Genomic DNA, 20,212 nt, shown 5'->3' with positions numbered 1-20,212 from the left:
GCATTGCAAATACAGGTCTTTCAGATACTTTCTGTGGCAACATTTACAGAAACCTTTCAATCAGAATTTGTGGAAGTGAACATTGATGCTGGCAATATGGAGCAATTTACAAAATATTCCAGCATCTGTTTATTTCCACTATCTTGGCTTTTCTATCATAACTGTCTAGCGTAAAGTATACATGCCATCATAAATCCAATGGATATCAGCCAACAGTGACCATCTGTTTGATAAACTGACACAGATTATTGTCAACGACACAAAAGCAGCAGAGAAGCTGCTGAAGAAACATTTTCTATCATAAAATAGGTACTAATCATTGGGTCTTTAGTAAACATGTGCTAGCAGAAAAAGTATTCAGCTATGAAATTAATAATCGGCCAGTGCTGTAGTCAGAATTTAATCAAATATTCGAATAATCGGTTTACTGCCACTTCAGTCAGGTTTCTGAGCTAGCGAGCCTTACTTGCTTCATCAGCCCCAATCAGCTAGTCTTCATCACAGAAATTTTGCTATTTCCTATTTCAATCAAAAGCTCAGAGGCATTCTACACCTGCCAGCCTTTCTGCTGTGCTAATAATTGCCAATTTGCACATTGCTCTGGCTATATCACTCAATTTGGCCCTGGCTGCTGCACGCATACACCATGATTCATCAGCAACCCCCTCATGACAATTAGAGCCAATATCTTGACTAACTGGAGCACCAATTCTAGAGGCTCAGCAGACAATTACCAGTCTATTTTCCCATCTCACCCAAAAAATATGAGAACCTGTAACAATGGCATTCAGTGCCTCTGAAATGTTACCCTTGAGGGAATGAGTATTTCAAATTATCACAGCTTTACAACCACATTCAAATTTCAGCATTTGGAAGGATACAGGGCTCATTTAAATGATAATGAAGGAGATCCACTCAATTTACTAAAAACGGCAGATTCTTAAACTGACAAGTCAAGAAACAGCAAAAACCCTTTTAACCATTGTGCATGGCCATACATAGAATTCTAGAGCAATAGACACATCAAAGGGATTAGTAAGACAAATAAGAGAAGGCAAAAACGCTCCCTGCTTTCCTTAGGTCAAAACAACAAAACACGAATGTCACTTACCAGACTACTAATGTGCTGCTAAGTTCCAATTACCCCCCAGAGAAAAAAATGATAATAATAAAAACTGATTGTGGGAGCAGACGCTGTTGGTTTTGTGCACTAATATTGGGGCTTGAAAGCTTTACAAACTGTGCAACAAAGCATCCAGAGCCCAAACAGAACCACCATTCATTTGCTTGTCAATTAACAGTAAAAGGGGAAATAAATTAAGATGCTATTTTCTCCACCACCCCTGGTGTACAGTGCTACAACTTTGCTTTCCTCACATGCAAAGAGCACTTCTTTTTGAAGAATAGTTAAGGGCGTTTTTAGAAATATCTTCAGATTGTTTGTTTGTTTTTGAATTCCTCATGTTCCCAGAATTTAACTTAATGGCTCCCCCCACTTCCCCAAATGTTAATATAAAATATAGATGACAGTCTCAAGGAGCTTTTTGACAGCACTGGTGAATGGTTTAACAGTTTCTAATATATTGCTTTGAGGAAACAACTCAAGTCTTACGCTACATTTATTTCAACTTTTCCCCAGATACAAATATCACAGGAACAAAGGGATCATCATACAGTTGAGAAGAACGATTCAATCTTTTGACCAAATTTTTATTTGGCAGCTTTTCAATATATTTTGTGATGCACAGCAGCAGTTTTGTCATTATTTATGCTGTAATTTTCTAATGATAGTGTTGCATATTCTAAAAATAACCTTGAAACATGCTTTCAATTGTCCTCCAAAGGTTAAATGCCCTACACAATTAGAAAAACAAATAAAAAAAGGATATTCACTTGTTTGGTTGGAGGATTAACCCTTTGTGTACTGAAGGCCTTTTCAGCTTTCGAAATTCGCACATCTTTTGTATATGACATCTGAAAATATTATAAAGTAGAATTAGAAGTACGTACAGACCTAAATAACATGCTAACTCACAGTATTCTAGGAATTATATAGCAAAACATTGCAATCTGAATTTGTTTGGTCTTGGTTCAATGCAATGCTGTTCTTTAGAGATAACTGCATGAACAGGAATGACTGCAATAATTTGAGGGAACATGCATAAAGTGGCCCTTTGGTAAGCACACAGATTTACACAAAGGTTACTGATTGTAGTCAATTTAAGAGAAATACTAAATAAAAGTTCAAAATGCAGCTTGAACCACATATGGCAAACTATGAACATTAGCTGCTTAGATGTCATCTTTCCTCTCATTTGGATTTTGAGAGAATGGTTGTTTGAAGGCATGTTCACTCATTCTATCACAGTAGTGATAGAATTCGTGATTTGAAGACCAGGACCAAGCTGATGAAAGACCAGTCTTTTGGAAGCCTAACCAAACAGCACCAATATGAAAACACCCATAAAATTTTGCTTTCAAGCTACACGAAACAGAAACATTTTAAATATTTCCTGCACATAACTACCATATTCATGGGAAGAACAACTCATTGCAAAGAAAGATTTCCTCTGCAAACAAAGGTGCGTGGGTGAGCAGGAAAGGATTTGATGAAACAGCAGAACTACCAGTGAAATGTTGATGAATTGTAACAGATGCCATCTTAACGTGGATGTCATATTCACCATCAGTTTAGTACAGGGGACAGTAGAACATGGATCGCCAAACTGTGGGTTGCAACTGAGCCAAGCAACTGGGATTATGTGTTCCAAGGCAACAATGGCAGTCAAAGAGTGAAGACTCAGATTTGACAGTGCTGGGATTGGCTGAAAGGCCCCTTTAAATGTGCACAGTCTGTTTCTGCCTGTGGGTGTGACTTAATTCAATGAGCTCGAGGCCCAATTGCTGACATTAGCAGAACCTACAAAACGGTAATTGTCTTAATTGCTTTTGAGTCTATATTGCTACAGTTTGTTCACACTGCTCAAAAGTTCTTCCCATCAATTTGCATCTGGGCTTGCAACAAATGTGAAGTATTAGAATGGTATCACAGCAGGAAAAAAAAGCCGTGGGAAGCACTGACAGAAGGAAGTAACAAAGTTACTGGCCTGAATTGAAAGGGAGATGGGATGGATGGAAGTGCACAATGGAACATTTAGGGTTCTTTTTGCCAGAAGGTCTGGGTTCAAGTCCCACTCGATCCACCAGAGGTAGATCATAATACATCTGAACAGGTTGATTAACATATCTACAATGCACCATAAGTCTCTTCTTCAATAATGCTGGTAATCGTCCCTGCAGACAAGAAGGACTGAGTTCTATATTCTACTGTTCGACAGCGGTGTCATCACATTTCTGAACAGGTTGAAGAAAAATACCTAGAATGAACTATGAGGAAAGAACAACAAAATAAAACAGGGAACTAACAGCCGATTACTAAATGAATTATGAAGAAGCAATGCTTTACGTAAGCAAAACACTGTACCTCAAAAAAATCTTTTGAGGGAAGGGAATGCCACAAACTTCCTCCTTAATCTGAATTAGGCGTTCTTTGGGCAATAACTAAACAGTACCAAGAGTAATAAATACTACATTTCCAAAATGGCAGAAATAAAGGGGCACATGGAGATGGACAGTCTTCACCAAGAAAGTCTCAACTGTGAGAAAAGGAGGGTGTTGTAAATATTGTAAATAGAAGAATTGAACATATTACAATATGTTACTTGTATGACATAAAATCATATTAAAAGGCACCTCTAAAAAAGGGCAACGAACTTGTTTTTTTAAACGAGCTCATAATTTGCACACACTTGCAACTCCAGTGATTTAAGCCTCTCACAGTATAAAATAATAACAGTACTACAGAAATGAAAATGATTGTTTAAACAACATATTTAAACTTTGCATCTGAAATGCAAGTAAATATAGTGTGCAGATTTGTCCTAACTTGATTTAGAAATATATTTTGTCTCAGTTGAAACTAGGTCTTCATTTTCTATTAATATCAATTGTATTTTATTGCCCTGATGCTTCACTTAATGTTCGAAGTGCTAGATTTCAGAGCTGCATCATAAAACACATCCAAAACTGTATAAAAGATAGCTCCTCGGAAAAGAGAAAGCGATGCATGTGTGACCACACTGGGAGGGACTTCTTTTGTGTATTTATATTTTGGGTAACTGTATTGATGGTGGTCAACAAAATCCAAATTGATTACAAAGCAAGCATTTATGAACACCCAGCACTGAGTAAATCAGTTACAGAAAGATGTTTTACTGATTCTCAAAACAAACATTAAAAAATGCACACTTTCCCGTACAGAACTTTAACATTGAGCAGTTTATGCTGGAGTTTATGCTCCCTGTTATATTCTTTATCTTAAACAATCCCTTCCCAAGTTAGTTGCTATCAGAAAAATGATGGGAGAGAAAATTTGAGGTCATTTCTAGATTTTCAATCGTCTCACAGCAAGGGCTGCTTTACAGCAAGCTAGCTTTAATTCAAGCACCTTAAATTAAAGATCCAGGCAATATAACTTACAGAGGCAAATAAAAGCAACAGTGCAGATGCTGGAAATCTGACACAAATGCAGAAAATGCTGGAGAAACTCAGTAAGTCTGGCAGCAACTGTGGACAGAAAACCAGAGTTAATGTTTTGAGTCCGATATAAACAGAAGAGGAGTCACATTGGACTTGAAAGTTTAACTCTGTTTTTCTGTCCACAGATGCTGCCAGACCTGCTGAGTTTCTCCAGCACTCCCCATTTTTGACCTAAAGAGGCAATTTTGCGAGCAAATCTGAAAAACAGAGCAAACATAAGCACTTTCCTGCTCATCTGATGCTGCCTGACCTGCTGTGTTCCTCCAGCTGTACACTGTATTATCTCTGACTCCAGCATCGGCAGTTCTTACTATCTGAGTGAAACATAAGCACTGCTGTCTGAGGACAGTTACCAGTTTTCTTCAACTTCTCTAATGACAATTTCCTACTTGCCAGCCAACGCATATCTTACATTTGCTGCAGTAACTGAATTAAAAGCAACAAATTCTTTACGGCAGCAACAGCAGTTGCAGACAGGAACATTGATGGACTAATTCACCAATAATAAATGCAATACTAAAGTTTGAGTTCGTAAGAAAGGAAAAAAAAAAAAAATGCACTTGTGTGGCACGGTTCATAACATTAGGACAAACCAAAGTGCATTACAGCCAATTAAGAAATGTCAGCATTGTTATTTAGGAAGTGTGGCATACAGTCAGGTACTGGTCAGATCACTAACAATGCTGAAGGAGGAATTCCTAGAGTGTGTATGAAATGGTTTTCAGGAACAATATTTTGAGGAATCAACTAGAGAACAGGCCATCGTGGACTGGGTATTGCGTAATAAGAAAGAAATAATTGGTAATCTAGCCTGTACCATAATATGATGGAATTCTTCATTAAGATGGACAGTGACGTGATTGATTTTGAGATTAGGATCCTGAACCTAAATAAAGGAAACTACGATGGAATGAGCTCCGAGCTGGCTATGATAAATTGAGGGACATTACTTAAAGGGGAGATAATAGCAAACATTTAAAGAGTGCACAGGGGAATCAGCAAAAATTGTTCATTCCTGTGGAGCATAAAACTAAAATTGGACAAGTAGCCCGAACATAACTAATGAGGAAAATTAGGGATTGTTATTAGATCCAAGGGAACGTTATACAAATTGGCTGAGAAAAGCAGCAGACCTAAGGATTGGGGAGCTTTTTAGATTTCAGCAAAACAGAACAAAGGGACTGATTAAGAGAGGGAAAATAGAGTATGTCAGTAAGCTTGCAGTAAACATAAAGATTAATTGTAAAAGCTTTTGCAGATTTGTGAACAGATCAGATTAGCTAGGCCCCTTACACTTAAAACCGGATAAGTTATAATGAAGGTAGACAAATAGGAAGCTGGGGTGGGGTTGGGGGTGGGGGTGTGTGTGTGGAGGCAGAATGCAGAATGGTGGCGATAGGTGGAGACTGGTGGTGATAGGTGGAGAGGGATTAATCTGGTTGGTGGCTGGAAAGGAGGGTCAGAGAGTGGAATGGAAGGGAGGAGATGGGGCTGGAAAGGAAGCCGGGGGATGGATGAGAAGGTTATTTTAAATCGGAGAACTCAGTGTTGAGTCCTCCAGGCTGCAGGGTGCCTAGGCGGAAGATAAGGTGTTGTTCTTCAAATTTGCGTTCCAAGTCAGTGTAATACTGAAGGAGGCCAAAGACAGACATCTCGAGGGGGAGTGTGGCAGGGAGTTGAAATGGGCAGTGACCGGGAGGTTAGGTTGGCCATTATGGGCCAGGCGGAGATGCTCGGCAAAACGGTTACCTAGTCTACGTTTGGTCTCACCAATGTAGAGAAGACCACATTGGGAGCACCGGATGTAATAGACTAGGTTGGAGGAGTTGCAGGTGAAGCTCTGTCTCACTGGGAAGGGCTGTTTAGGGCCCTGGATGGAAGTCAGGGAGGTGGTGTGTGGGCAGGTGTTGCATCTTTTATGGTTACGGGGAAGCATCCCGAATGTCCACTTTTTTCAAACAACGCTCTTTTCTCCCCCCGTCATCCAGACAGCCTTCCACCGCACCTCCTCCATTCCCTGCTCCACAGCTCTTAACCAACCCCCTCCCCAAACATAATAAAGATAGGGCTCCCCTTGTCCTCACTTTCCACCCCACCAGCCTCCGCATCCAACATATCATCCTCAAGCACTTCTGCCAACTCCCATTAGACCCCAACCACCCAGAACATCTTCCAATCCCCACCCCTCTCTAGCTTCTGTAAGGGCCATTCCCTTCACCACTCCTTAGTTCACGCCACACTCCCCACCAACCACTCCAATCCACCTGGTACCTTCCGCCAGTGGTCATCTATAAAGATTCTATAAGACTGGAACAGTTCCTATGGATTGGAGGGTAGCTTATGTAACCTTATTATTTACAAAAGGAGGGAGAGAGAAAACAGAGAATTATAGACTGGTTAGCCTGACATCAGTCGTGGGAACAATACTAGAGTACACTATAAATGATGTAATAGCACAGCACTTGGAAAACAATGATAGGATTGGACAGAGACAGTATGGACTTACAAAAGGGAAATCATGCTTGACAAATCCATTAGAATTTTTCAAGGCTATAACTAGTACCATTAGTAACAGGGAACCAGCGGATGTGATTTACTTGGACTTTCAAAAGGTTTTCAACAAGGTCCCACATATGAGACTGGCATCTAAAATAAAAATATAGGATTCAGGGTAGTGTACTAACATGAATAGAGAATGGATTGGCAGACAGGAAGCAAAGAGTAGGAATAAACAGGCATTTTTCCGAATGGCAGCCAGTGACTAGTGGAGTACCACAGGTGTCAGTGCTTGGATCCCCGGTATTTATAGCATATATTAATGATTTAGACGACGGAATTAAATGTAATATCACCAAGTCTGCAGACAACACAAAGTTGCTTGGAAGAGTTCAGAGATGCTTCAGTGTGATTTGGATAAATTAAGTGGGTGGGCAAATTCATTTTGCCCATTTGGGGTAGCACGGTGGCTCAGTGGTTAGCACTGCTGCCTCACAGCGCCAGGGACCTGGATTCATTTCCATACAAGGGGAACTGTCAGTGTGGTGTTTGCACATTCTCCCCGTCTCTGCATGAGTTTCCTCCGGGTGCTCTGGTTTCCTCCACAGTCCAAAGATATGCAGGTTAGGTGACTGACCATATTAAATTGGGCGTAGTGGCCAGGGATGTGCAGGCTAAGTGGATTAGCAATGGGAAATACAGGGTTACAGGAATAGGTTGAGGGGTTGGGTCTGGGTGGGATGCGTTGAGGGTCAGTGTGGACTCAATGAACTGAATGGTCTGCTTCCACAATATAGGGATTCTATGATTCTATGAAATGAAGTATAATGTGGATAAATGTGATGTTATCCATTTTAATAGCAACAACAGGAAGGTGGATTATTATCTGAATGGCAACAGATTGGGAAAAGAGGAAGTTCAACAAGAGCTAGATGCCCTTGTACACCAGTCACTGAAAGTAAGCATTCAGGTGCAGCAGGCAGCAATGAAGGCAAATGGTATGTTGCCCTTCATAGCAACAGAACTTGAGTACAGGAACAGGGTCTTGTTGCAATTCTACACAGCCTTGGTGAGATTATACTTGGATGCTTGCAGTTTTGGTCTCCATCTGAGGAAGGATGTTCTGGCTGTGTAGGAACTGCATATCAGGTTTGCCAGACTGGACTGTCAGGACTATATTCATTGAACTTCAGAAGAATAAGGGATGATCTCATATAAACCTAGAAAATTTTAACATATCCAGACATGTTAATCACAGGAAGGACGTTTGCCAATGGGAATTTTGAACCAGAGGTCATTGTCTCAGGATACAGGGAAAGCCATTTAGGACTGAGATGAGGAGAAATTTCTTCAACCAGAGAGTACTGAGCTGTGGAAATATCTGACAGCTGAGGCCAAAACACTGAATATTTTCAAAAACATAGTTAGATATAGTTCTTAGGACTAAAGGGATCACAGGGCATGGGGAGGAAGCAGATATTTGGCAGAGTTTGATGACCAGCCATTATTTCATTGAATGGCAGAGTAAGCTTGAATGGTCAAATGGCTTACTACCATATCTGGAGTATTGTATATGGTATTGGTCTCCTTTTTTAAGAAAGGTTAAAAATGTTGTTGGAAGCAGTTCAGAAGGTTTACTAGACTAATACTTGGAATTGGGGGTTTTAATTATGAGGAAAGGTTGAAGATGCTAGGCTTGTATCCACTGGAATTTAAAAGAGTATGAGTTGACTTGATTGAAATATACAAAATCCTGAGGGGTCTTGACAAGGTGCATGTGTGAAAGGATGTTTTCTCTTGGGGCAGAATGTAGAACTAAATGATCAAAATATAATAATTGTTTCAAAATAAAGGGTTGCAGATTTAAGACTGAGATAAGGAGAATTTTTTTCAAACAGAGTGATAAATCTCTGGAACCCCCTCAAAAAACAATGGAAGGTGAGTCCTAGAATATTCTTAATGCACAGGTAGATCGCTTCTTGATAAGTAAGGGCGTGAAAAATTATCAGGGGTACTTGCGAAAGTGGGATAATCAAATTAGCTACGATCTTATTCAATGATGGACAGGCCCGAGGGTCCAAGTGGCCTTCTCCCACTCTTCTGTATGACTGCAAGTTACGCAAGGCACCAGGAGAATTCTATACTTTTTGAAAAAGTAGAAAAGAATAATTTTTGCCCAGAGTGGGTAAATGCGGTAGACTTTATGACTCGTTCGTGATATGGTGCCTCTGATGGTGCAGAGCTCCCTGGATGCTAAAGTGAATTCCAAACTTAGGTTAGGTGTTCAAGTCTCTGATACAGCACTTGAACCTAAGTCCTTCTGATTCAAAACAAGACTGCTAATGTAGGCAATAAACAGTGTGTCTAATGTAAATAGACATCAAGATATTTGACAGTAGTAAAATGGAAATTAAGTATTAGCAAGACAGAGAAACAACAGAAAATGATTGAAAATATAGTTCTTTTCCATTTAAAAAGGAGGCAGATCAGAGCTTAGGCAGGTATTTACAGGAAGTAGGGTCAAAATAGTTGATGACTCGCTATTAGGTCAGCAGAGGGAGGAATCCAAGAGGCTAGAGTTTGGCACATGTGTCCAAGAGGTCAGCAGATGGAATTAGTGCAAGGATACTGGGAATTGCAGTTTTAGACAAGTTGATGTTTTTGTAGTCAGGTGCTCTGAAAGTTTTTGTGATAGGTGCTAAAGGAGTTGAAGCAACTGATAACAAAAGCTGTGAAAAGAGATTTTGGCTATGGTTAGGTTAATTAGGAGCAAGGATTGGAAATATTCCACAGAAGCAAAGTGATGTTGAAGTTCATGGATTAGGAGGTGTGTTGAAAAAGTTTAAAAACAGAAAGTCTAAAGCTTAGAAATTAAAAAAAAATTCTCAATTAAAAACAAGCAAATCACCTGATGCTCAGAGTCTGCAACTCTGGAATTCCTGTCTTGCAACTCTGCCTTTGTTCCAAGAGCTATAACTATGATTTATTTTGTGTTTAATTCTCAGTCATTATTTGTGCAAGCTCAGAATCCAAAATTTCAACACAGAAGGAAGTCCAATGGAAGCTATTGTGCTTCAGCAATAGTTGTCACTGTTCCATTCTTCCCTTTCCCACCCTTTTGAGTGAAAAGAGACTGTGAACCTCATTTGTGTTTTTTATGTAATTCTAAATTTATTATGCCTAATTAACAATTCATTAATTATCCCTTTGGATACTTCTATTAGATCCTTTCGTCATCTTCTGTGTTCCATTGAACTTTGATCTAGCTTCTCAAAAATTTTTCATTGTAAATATTGTCTCATAACTGATTACCTATTTTGACGTCAGGAGCATCTCGCTCCAGCTTTTATGCTTTCCACAAGAGGCACATATTTAGCAAGGCATTGGCAAGTTAGGAACAGGAGCAGGCAGTGAGGATATTCCACCATTTAATGAGATCATGGCTGATCTGTGGTCTAACTCCATATATCTGCCTTATATTAAGGCCTATATCTCTTAATACCTTTGTTTAACAAAACAAATCTCTCTCAGGTTTTAAAATAACAAATGATCCTGCATTCACTGCCATTTGTGGAAGACAGTTCCAAACATCTACCATCTTTGTGTCTAGAAGTGTTTCTCATCAATTCTCCTAAAGAGTCTGGCCCCAATTCTCACACCATGCCTCCCAGTTCTAGGATCCCAAACCAGTAGAAATAATTTCTCTTTATCTACCATGTCTTTTCCTATTAATATCTTGAAGACTTCAATCAGATCACCCCTTAACCTTCTAAATTCTAGAGAAAGGGAGCCTAATTTGTATAATCTCTCTTCATAATGTAACTTCTGAAGTCCAGGTATCATTCTTGTAAGCCTACATTGTACTCCCTCCAAGGTCAATAAATCCTTCCTAAGGTGTGGTGCCCAGATCTGCTTATAGTACTCCAAGTGGGGTCTAACCAGGGTTTTGTATAACTACATCGTTGTACTTCAGTCTTCTAGATATAAAGGTCAGCATTCCATTTGCTTTCTTGATTATTTTCTGCACATGTTCGTGATGTTTTAAAGATCTATGTCCCTGAAACCCAAAGTCTCTTTACACATCCATCGTATTTAACTTCATACCATCTAGACAGTATCCTGATGTCTCCTTTTTTGGTCCAAAATGGAAAATCTCACAATTGCTTACATTGAACTCCATTTGCCACATTCTTGCCTATTCATATAGTCTATCAATGTACCTCTGTAATTTTCTGCTGCCATCTACATTGTCTATAATGCCACATTAAATTTGCTGATGACACAAAGTTGAGATATGACTGTCTATGCCATTATCCACATTGTTAATAAATGACTTGAATAGTTGAGGCCCCAACATAGATTTCTGTGGGAACCACTGTCACATTCTGCCAATTTGAGTACCTACCCATTATCCCTACTTTGTCACTGACCGCTTAACCAATTTCCCAGCTATGTAAATAATCTGCGTTCAATTCCATGGACTTCCAACTTGTTAACAATCTCTTAACGTGAGCCTTTATCAAATATCTTCCTGAAGTTCATATAAACAACATCCCCTGTCCATTATCTTAGTCACCTGTTCCAAAGATTTAATGAGGTTTCTCAGGCATGACCCTATCTGTCAGTAATCCATTCTGGCTCTGACGGATAAACTGAAAATGTTCAAGGCATTCAGTTACCCCATCCTGGTTTATAGGCTCTAACAATTTCCCCACTAAAGTTAGGCTAACTCGTCTGTAATTCCCTGGTTTTCCTCTTTTGTCCTTCTTAAAAAAGAGTGACATATGCAATATTCCAATCCAGAGGGATGACCTCTGCATCTAAGGAACACTGAAAGCCTTTCTTTTTATTCATTTGTGGTAGATGGTAATCGCTGGCTGGCCAGCCAGTATTTACTGCCCGTCCCTAGTTGCCTTTGAGAAGATGGTAGTGAGGTGCCTTCTTGAACCACTCTAATCCACCTGTTGTGGGTTGACCCAAATGGCATTAGGGAGGGAATTCCGGGATTTTGGCTCACGGACAGTGAAGGAATGGTGATATATTTCAAAGTCAGGATGGGGCATAGCTTGAAGAGAACTTTCAAGCAGTGGTGTTTTCATATATCAGTTATCCTTGTCCTTCTAGATAGAAGTGGTCAATAAGGTTGTAAGGTACTGGCTGAGAATCTTTAGTGAATTTCTGCAGATCCTAACTATAGTTAGGGCGTCTACAATGTGTTCCCTAATTTCCTTTAAAACCCTTGGATGGAAACCATCAGGTTCCAGGGATTTGTCACACTTTAATTCCATTAATTTCCTCATTCTCAATGTTTTACTTATGTTACTTTTATTTAGTCCCTGTTCTTGATCTACTATTAATTTCCTCAGGACTTCCAGCAAGCTGTTCTTCATTTCTAATTAATGGGGATTTGCCATTTTACTACTTAAGAGTGATTAAAGCTAGTTAAACACCTTTATTAATGGCTCACCTTGCCTCACCAATATTCACCTTTCTAATTTATTAAATTTGCCAAACAAGCTAGATGTTGAGAAGACTTGACATGGAAATCAGAGTGGGTACCTCATGAATTCAGCTCACTGCTTGCTCCGAAAGATCTTGATGTTGAACACCATGTACCACTCCTCAGGGCAGGCTCCATAACCACCAGCCATGCCCACCCACAGTCACAGGTATCGGCATCTGATGTATTAAAACCTCTAAAGAACCTTCATGGCACATCGTCAATCCACTTACCAGTACTATCCTTGTAATGCTACAGCAAAGACAGTGAATGCTCAGAGACATGCAACCAGCTCTTGGGCTGCACCAGGCTGCACCTCCACAACTCACCAGCATCCCTTGTAGCCACACTATCTTTAAAATCCTGAAAAGCAGCTGTATAGATAAGAGGAACATCACATTCTGTATCGATATGGTGGCAGAGATTGTGCAGCTAGGTCAATTAGACATTTGTAGATGGTAGGGTAGAGGAAGATGTGCAAGAACAGTAGGACTGGGCCAGGAAGTACAATGGAGAGGAAGCCAACAAAAAAAATCTGAAAAACTGACTAGAAATTAGGAAAGAAGTAAAGACAATTTCAGAAATCGAAAAAAGTTCAATTATAATTGTAAAATTAATTTATCTAATTTGAGAAATACCTAAGAAGGCTCATGAAAAAAGCAAAATTGCAGACAGACCTAGGAGGCAAACACCACAGCACTAACAATGGTCTGAGATCTGAAGCTATAAAGGGTTTTCATCATAGAAATTGTTCCTGTTTTCAGATTGCCATTATAATTGTTCACAAGAATTTGACTAATTGTTATTGCAAAAGCTTTACTCAAATATTTCAACAAGTGTAGTTTTGTTATCAGAATTTGCACATAAATAAAAGTTTTATATAAAAATATATACAGATATGTTTCAGGTATTATCATTTGGCAGCTGAGAAAATAATACTATTAAGAGAATGGAGCAAAAATTATACTGACTTGCTTAGAGGTCTTCAAGAATATGAAGAATTATGATAGGAATTGTCTGCCAGAACTTTCTGTTGTCCAGTTGCATTGTGCAGTTGGAAGTAGATTCTGGAGGAGGTTTGTGCATACAGGAGAGATCAAATTTGTTTGATCTACTCAATAACAAACAAAATAATGAAATTAATATCCACAAAATGTCATAAAATTTATATTGTGCTTTCTGGAGAATTCTATGGATTCTGAAAATATGGCATAAAGGCTGAGGCTCTTAAATTGCTTAAAAGGATCAAATGCACTCCTTGTGTGTACTTCCACTGCATTTAATTTCCAGACTATGCAGGTTTGTTGTGAATATCACTGTGCAATCATTAAATAACAATGATCTGGAGTCATTACAGAGAAGAAAAAATACTGTACATTAATTATCATCAACATAGCTCCAAATCATTGAAGAAAAACATGGAATTCTGTTGATCTCATTCAAAGTGAATCCCTGCAGCATGAATATTTTCAAGTTTTCTCTTGGTACAAGTAATTGTCTTTGTTGAGAACAAATTAATTTATCCAAAAACAAAGTCACAAGTAAATACACTTTCATTACAGATTTCGTCCAGAAAATTTAAACTTTATTCTGGATTGTAAATATGCTACTGCCCACAAATTAAGTTGGTTGAAGGAAATCCAGTTGGTTGAAGGAAATTCAGTTGATCGGTATTTCAATATATTGCTTCAAACAGTGGTAGATTACAGGATATTTGGCAAAACTGGTTACTCTTTCAACCAGATTGACTGAGAGTATAAGCAACTATTGATTGCATAGAAAGGAAAATAGTAGGTCATTAAATTATGCTCAAAGTCAGAGACACAAGTTCCATCCTCTGCTGAGTTAGCTAAAATGACTCAACACTGCAGGTGAATTGGTTTAATCAGACACAGAAACCATGCCAAAATGTTAGCTCTTGCTTGTCATGTGGTGGTCCTTGATGGAAACTCTCAGGTGTGAATGTGGGGCAAGAACCAAAATTGGCTAGGCTTTGATGTTCTCCAGGTAATTAGCTTGCTGACATCCAGGAATAGGGACACCAAGAGAAGTAGGTCACCTGCGTTGAAATATCAGCGGAATTGTACACTTATAAGTAGTGTTTTCAAAGAAGTAAGAAAATTTGTTTGTATATTTAAGAAGAACTACCTCTGTTAAATACTTCTCAGCAAGGTGCCTGTTCAACCATTTAGTGGATACACTGTATTAGAAGAACAAATTAATTTCTACAGACACTACTCACAATAACCATTAAATTCTGTCAAGTCTGGTCTCCCTGCTATAGGAAGGATGTTGTGAAACTTGAAAGGATTTGGAAAAGATTTGGAAAAGATTTACAAGGATTTTCCTGGGTTGGAGGGTTTGAGCTATAGGGAGGGGCTGAATAGACTGGGGCTATTTTCCCTGGAGCATTGGAGGCTGAGGCTTGACTGTATAGAGGTTTATAAAATCATGAGGGGCATGGATAGGGTGAATAGACAAAGGTCTTTTCCCCAGGATGGGGGAGTCCAAAACTAGGGACATAAGTTTAAGGTGAGGGAAGAAAAATTTCAAAGGGACCCAAGGGGCAACTTTTTCACACGGACAGTGGTGCGTGTATGCAATGAGCTGCCAGAGGAAGTGGAGGAGGCCGGTACAATTACAACATTTAAAAGGCATCTGGATGGGTATTTGAATAGGAAGGTTTCAGAGGGATATGGGCCAAATGCTGGTAAATGGGACTAGATTTATATAGGATATCTGGTTGGCATGGACAGGTCTGTTTCCATGCTATACAGCTCTGTGGCTCTATTGTTTGATGGCAGTGTGAGGGCATCTGCAGCCGTAGATCATGGCAGATCACATTTTTAAATTGTGAGAGTAGGCCTAATCACAAGAAAGAGAAATCGATAATGGCTGTGCACTACTATTCAAAAGTTTAGTATATCAAGAGCAGACATATACCAAATTAAAGAGTCTTTTTAAAACATTTCTGTGCACTCACATTCCAACCTGTCATTCCCAGTTTCACTTCACTGTACATGAAGCTATCAGTGCCTGCATTAAATAGCTAAATGTATAAGTTACACAGTCATTGGTAACCACTGCAGGTATGACTCACTAGCTAAGTTCGAGAAAACTTTTGCAACATTTCTGAATGCTTGTTCAATGATTCAGTAAGTAAGTAAATGTCTGACATGCCACTGAGCCATTCAAACCAGTGGTATCCCAGGTTAGTTCCCAATTAGCTTCACTGTCTCTTGCCGAACAAAGGAGATTCCTGATCCCCAAAAAGCAGCTCTTGCCAGATGCATAAACATGTGGATGAGACATGTAACTGTACAGTACATTTAATACAGTAACTGCTTGTTTCATCGCTGTCCAGTAATTACTATCCAGGTGTCTCAATGAAGAAGTGGGAGAGATGCTATAGGGTATTGATACCAATGAAGTAGAGCCTAATACAAATTGGTGACTTCAAGAAATAAGGAGGCAAAGAAAATTGAAGAGAAAGTTATGTTTAGGGTCACAGAGTGAAAAAAATGCATTCACTGAATGCATTTCACCAATGTTTTTAGGTAGACTGACATAAATTTGATTTCTGTATCATTATTTTTGCGAAATAGCAATAGGTTATGTAGATGAAGCTGTTAAATTTAAAGGATAAAGAGCAACTACAGATTACACAAAATGCAACATTTTGAGAAATAGAAAAAAAAAGGTTCAGAAATTCTTTAAGAATGTGATGTCCATCCATTACATATGGTTTACAAATCTTTTTAGGTCTGTGATGACCTTCATCTGGAAGCAGCAAGTAGGGAAAATTTGTCATTTCATTAAAATATCTGTGGATTGTGCAATTGTTTTAAGAGGATTTTTATGCATTTGCCTACCCTATAAAAGGAATCCATTACCATTTTCTTGAATGTGAAGTCGTACTGGTCTGTGACCTGTGACACTTGATTGAAATACCAACAAGAAGGAAGTTAAGATCAAAAGCTATTTGACTAGACATAAATGAGAGCTGCAGATAAAAGCAGAGATGATGGAGGATGAAGCCACAGAGGCAGAGTTGACAGAAAGCAGACAGAGAATGCTAATGCAGAGCAGAAACAAGTTTAATTTAAGTTAAAGATGAGGAAGAATTTCTTCTTGGAGTGCAGTGAATCTGTGGAATTCTTTACTGCAAAGGACTGTCAAGGCTGGGACATGGCATTTATTCAAAGCCAAGAAAGACAGGTTTTTTTTTAAATCAGTCAGGCAACAAAGGATTATCAAATCAGTCATAATTTCATCTCATTGAATGATGGAGCAGACTCAGTGGGATGAATGGCCTATTTCTGGTTTTATGTCTTATGGTCTTTCACACAACTGTTCATTCTACCAAATGGATGATCTAACATTTAAATAGAAACATAGAAACATAGATGATAGGAGCAGGAGGAGGGCATTCGGCCCTTCGAGTCTGCTCTGCCATTCATCACGATCATGGCTGATTGTCCAACTCAACAGCCTAATCCTGCTTTCTCCCCATAATCTTTGATCCCATTTGCCCCAAAGTGCTATATCTAGTCGTCTCTTGAATGCATTCAATGTTTCGGCATCAACTGCTTCGTGTGGTAATGAATTCCACAGGCTCACCACTCTTTGGGTGAAGCAATATCTCATCTCTGTCCTAAATGGTCTACCCTGAATCCTCAGACTGTGACCCCTGATTCTGGACACACCTGCCATTGGGTCCATCCTCCCTGCAACTACCCTGTCCAGTACTATTCAAATTTTATAAGTTTCTATGAGATTCCCCCTCATTCATCTCAACTCCAGCAGAAACAATCCTAACCTAGTCAACCTCTCCTCACACGTCAATCTTGCGATCCCCGGAATCAGCCTGGTAAATACATTATATTCCATCTGCCATGTTCTTGCCCAATTAGTAAGCAATTTCTCCTAAAAATGTTTTACATGTTCCTTATAACGCATTCTTGCTTAGCTTTATATCATCTGCTAATTTACAAATATTACACTTCGTCCCCTTGTCCAAATCATTGATATATATTGTGAATAGCTAGAACTTAAGGAATGATTTTATAAAATTCATTCAAGGTCATTGTGGGGCTCTGCTGGCTGGGCCAGCATTTATTGCCTGCCCCTAGTTGCCCCAGAAAAGGTGTTGGTGAGCTGCCTTCTTGAACTTCTGCAGTTAACTTGCTGTAGGCAGGCCACAGTACTGTTGGGGAGGGAGCTCCAGGATTTTAACCCAGTGACACTGAAAGAACAGCTATATATTTCAAGTCAGAATGTTGAATGGCTTGGAGAGGAACTTGTTAGTTGTGGTATTGCCATGCATATGCTGCGATTGTCCTTCTAGATGATAGTGATTGATACTTTTGGAAGTGCTGCCTCAGGACTCTTGATAAATTTCTGCAGTGCATCTTGTAGATACAGCTGCTATTGAGTGTCGGTGGTGGAAGCAGTGAATACTTGTGCATGTGCTGCCGGCCAGATGGGTTGCTTTGCAGAGAGGTCAAACATTTTGACTGTTGCTGGAGTTATCCAGCTAAGTGGTGAGCATTTCATCACAGTCCTGACTTGTGCCTTGTAGATGGTGGGCAGGCTTTTCAAAGTCAGTGAGTGAGTTACTTGCTACAAGACTCTGACTGCTGTTGTGATCAAAGTATTTATATGGCTAGTTCAGTTCAGTTTCTGGATAATAGCAACTCTCAGATACTAGGTGTTCAGTGATAGTCACTGAATGTCAAGGGGGCAATGGTTAGATTCTCTTTTGTTAGAGATGGCACTTCTGTGGCACTTGCCAGCCAAAACCGGGATACTGTACAGTCTTTCTGCATTTGCATATAAACTACTTCAGTATCTTACAAATCATGGACGCTGCTGAATGTTGCACGGGCATCACAGAATAACCCTACTTCTAATCTTATGACAGAGGGAAGATCATCGATGAAGCAGCTGAAGATGGATAGGCCAAGGACACCACCCTGAGGAACTGCTGCAGATATATCTTGGAGATGACATGACTGACCTCTAATAACCACAGCCATCATTTGTGCCAGGTATGATGCCAGCTACTAGAGAGCCTTACCCTCAATACCCAGTATCAGTTTTCCTCGATCCCTTTAATGCCAGACTCTGTCAAATGTGGCCTTGATGTCAAGTGCTGTCACTTTCATTTCACCTCTGGAATTCAGTTCTTTTGTCCATGTTTCAACTGAGGTTGTAATGAGGTCAGGAGCTGAGTGGTCCTGGTGGAGTGTTAGTCAGCAGGTTATTGCCAAGCAAGTGTTGTAGCCATGAAATACCACACTGACCCATTTTTTCCATACGTTGCTCTCTGTCTGTTAGCCAGTCCTCAATCTATGCATACACATTACCTACTATATCATGTACTTTAATTTGCTGTGGGGGAACCTTCTCAAAAGCTTTCTGAAAATCTAAATAAACTACAGGTACATCCATCAATTCCCTATATTAATTTTGTTAGTAGCATTCTCATAAACACTCCAAGTTCGTCAAAAATGAACTTCCATTTACAAATTTATGCTATGTCCAAACAGATTATTTTTATCCGAGCATCCATTTATGACATTCTTAAGACGTATTCTAATACTTTTGCTATGGTTAACAGGTCTGTAGTTCCCACTTTTGCTTTAATCCTTTTTTTTTTTTTTAAGTAGTGCAGTGGCATTTGCAGGCTTCCAGTCTGCAGGAATCCCTCCAGGACCTGTTGAATTTTGGAAGACTATTCCCAATACATCAACTATCTCCAGCCATCTCTTCAATACTCCAGAATATAGATCATCAGGTCTCTGGGACTTATCAACTTCCAGTTCCATTAATTTCTCCAGTATAACCTTCTTACTAATTCTAATTTACTTCAATTCCTCATTCAGCCCAGTCACTTAGATCTCTGATTTTGAAAGTTTTTCTTGTATCTTCCTCAGTGAAAACACACACAAATAAAGAAATCATTTAGCTTCTCGGCCATTTCTACGTTACCCATTATAAATTCTCTTAAGAGATAGTAGGAACTGCAGATGCTGGAGAATCTGAGATAACAAGGTGTAGAGCTGGATGAACACAGCAGGCCAAGCAGCATCAGAGGAGCAGGAAGGCTGACGTTTCGGGCCTAGACCCTTCTGCAGAAATGGGGGAGGGGAAGGGGGTTCTGAAATAAATAGGGAGAGAGGGGGAGGCAGATAGAAGATGGATAGAGGAGAAGATAGGCGGAGAGGAGACAGACAGGTCAAAGAGGCGGGGATGGAGCCAGTAGAGGTGAGTGTAGGTGGAGAGGTAGGGAGGAGATAGGTCAGTGCAGGGAGGACGGACAGGTCAAGGAGGCGGGATGAGGTTAGTAGGTAGGAAATGGGGTGGGGCTTGAGGTGTGAGGAGGGGATAGGTGGGAGGAAGGACAGGTTAGGGAGGCGGGGACGAGCTGGACTGGTTTTGGGATGTGGTAAGGGAAGGGGAGATTTTGAAGCTTTTGAAGTCCACATTGATACCATTGGGCTGCAGGGTTCCCAAGCGGAATATGAGTTGCTGTTCCTGCAACCTTCGGGTAGCATCGTTGTGGCACTGCAGGAGGCCCAGGATGGACATGTCGTCTGAGGAATGGGAGGGGGG

General features: G+C 39.8%; 1 protein-coding gene across 11 annotated transcripts in view; it reads right to left on the bottom strand.

Moving 5' to 3' along the window:
• The window catches only part of LOC109928974 (autism susceptibility gene 2 protein-like), a 475,973-nt gene that overhangs the window by 431,647 nt on the left and 24,114 nt on the right, over positions 1-20,212 (bottom strand). For 10 of the 11 annotated variants that reach the window (XM_048611251.1, XM_048611260.1, XM_048611254.1 and 7 more), the window contains exon 2: positions 1,894-1,974. The exons of the other annotated variant lie outside the window; for it this stretch is intronic. In XM_048611251.1, coding sequence (XP_048467208.1) covers positions 1,894-1,974 — 81 coding nt within the window. The remainder of the gene's footprint in view (positions 1-1,893; positions 1,975-20,212) is intronic. 11 annotated transcript variants of the gene reach the window in all.

The sequence above is a fragment of the Rhincodon typus genome, chromosome 24 (assembly GCF_021869965.1).
Source record: "Rhincodon typus isolate 14 chromosome 24, sRhiTyp1.1, whole genome shotgun sequence".
Taxonomy (NCBI): Eukaryota; Metazoa; Chordata; class Chondrichthyes; order Orectolobiformes; family Rhincodontidae; genus Rhincodon; species Rhincodon typus.
The sequence above is the reverse complement of the archived record's forward strand: the minus strand, read 5'-3'. Positions and strand labels throughout refer to the sequence as shown.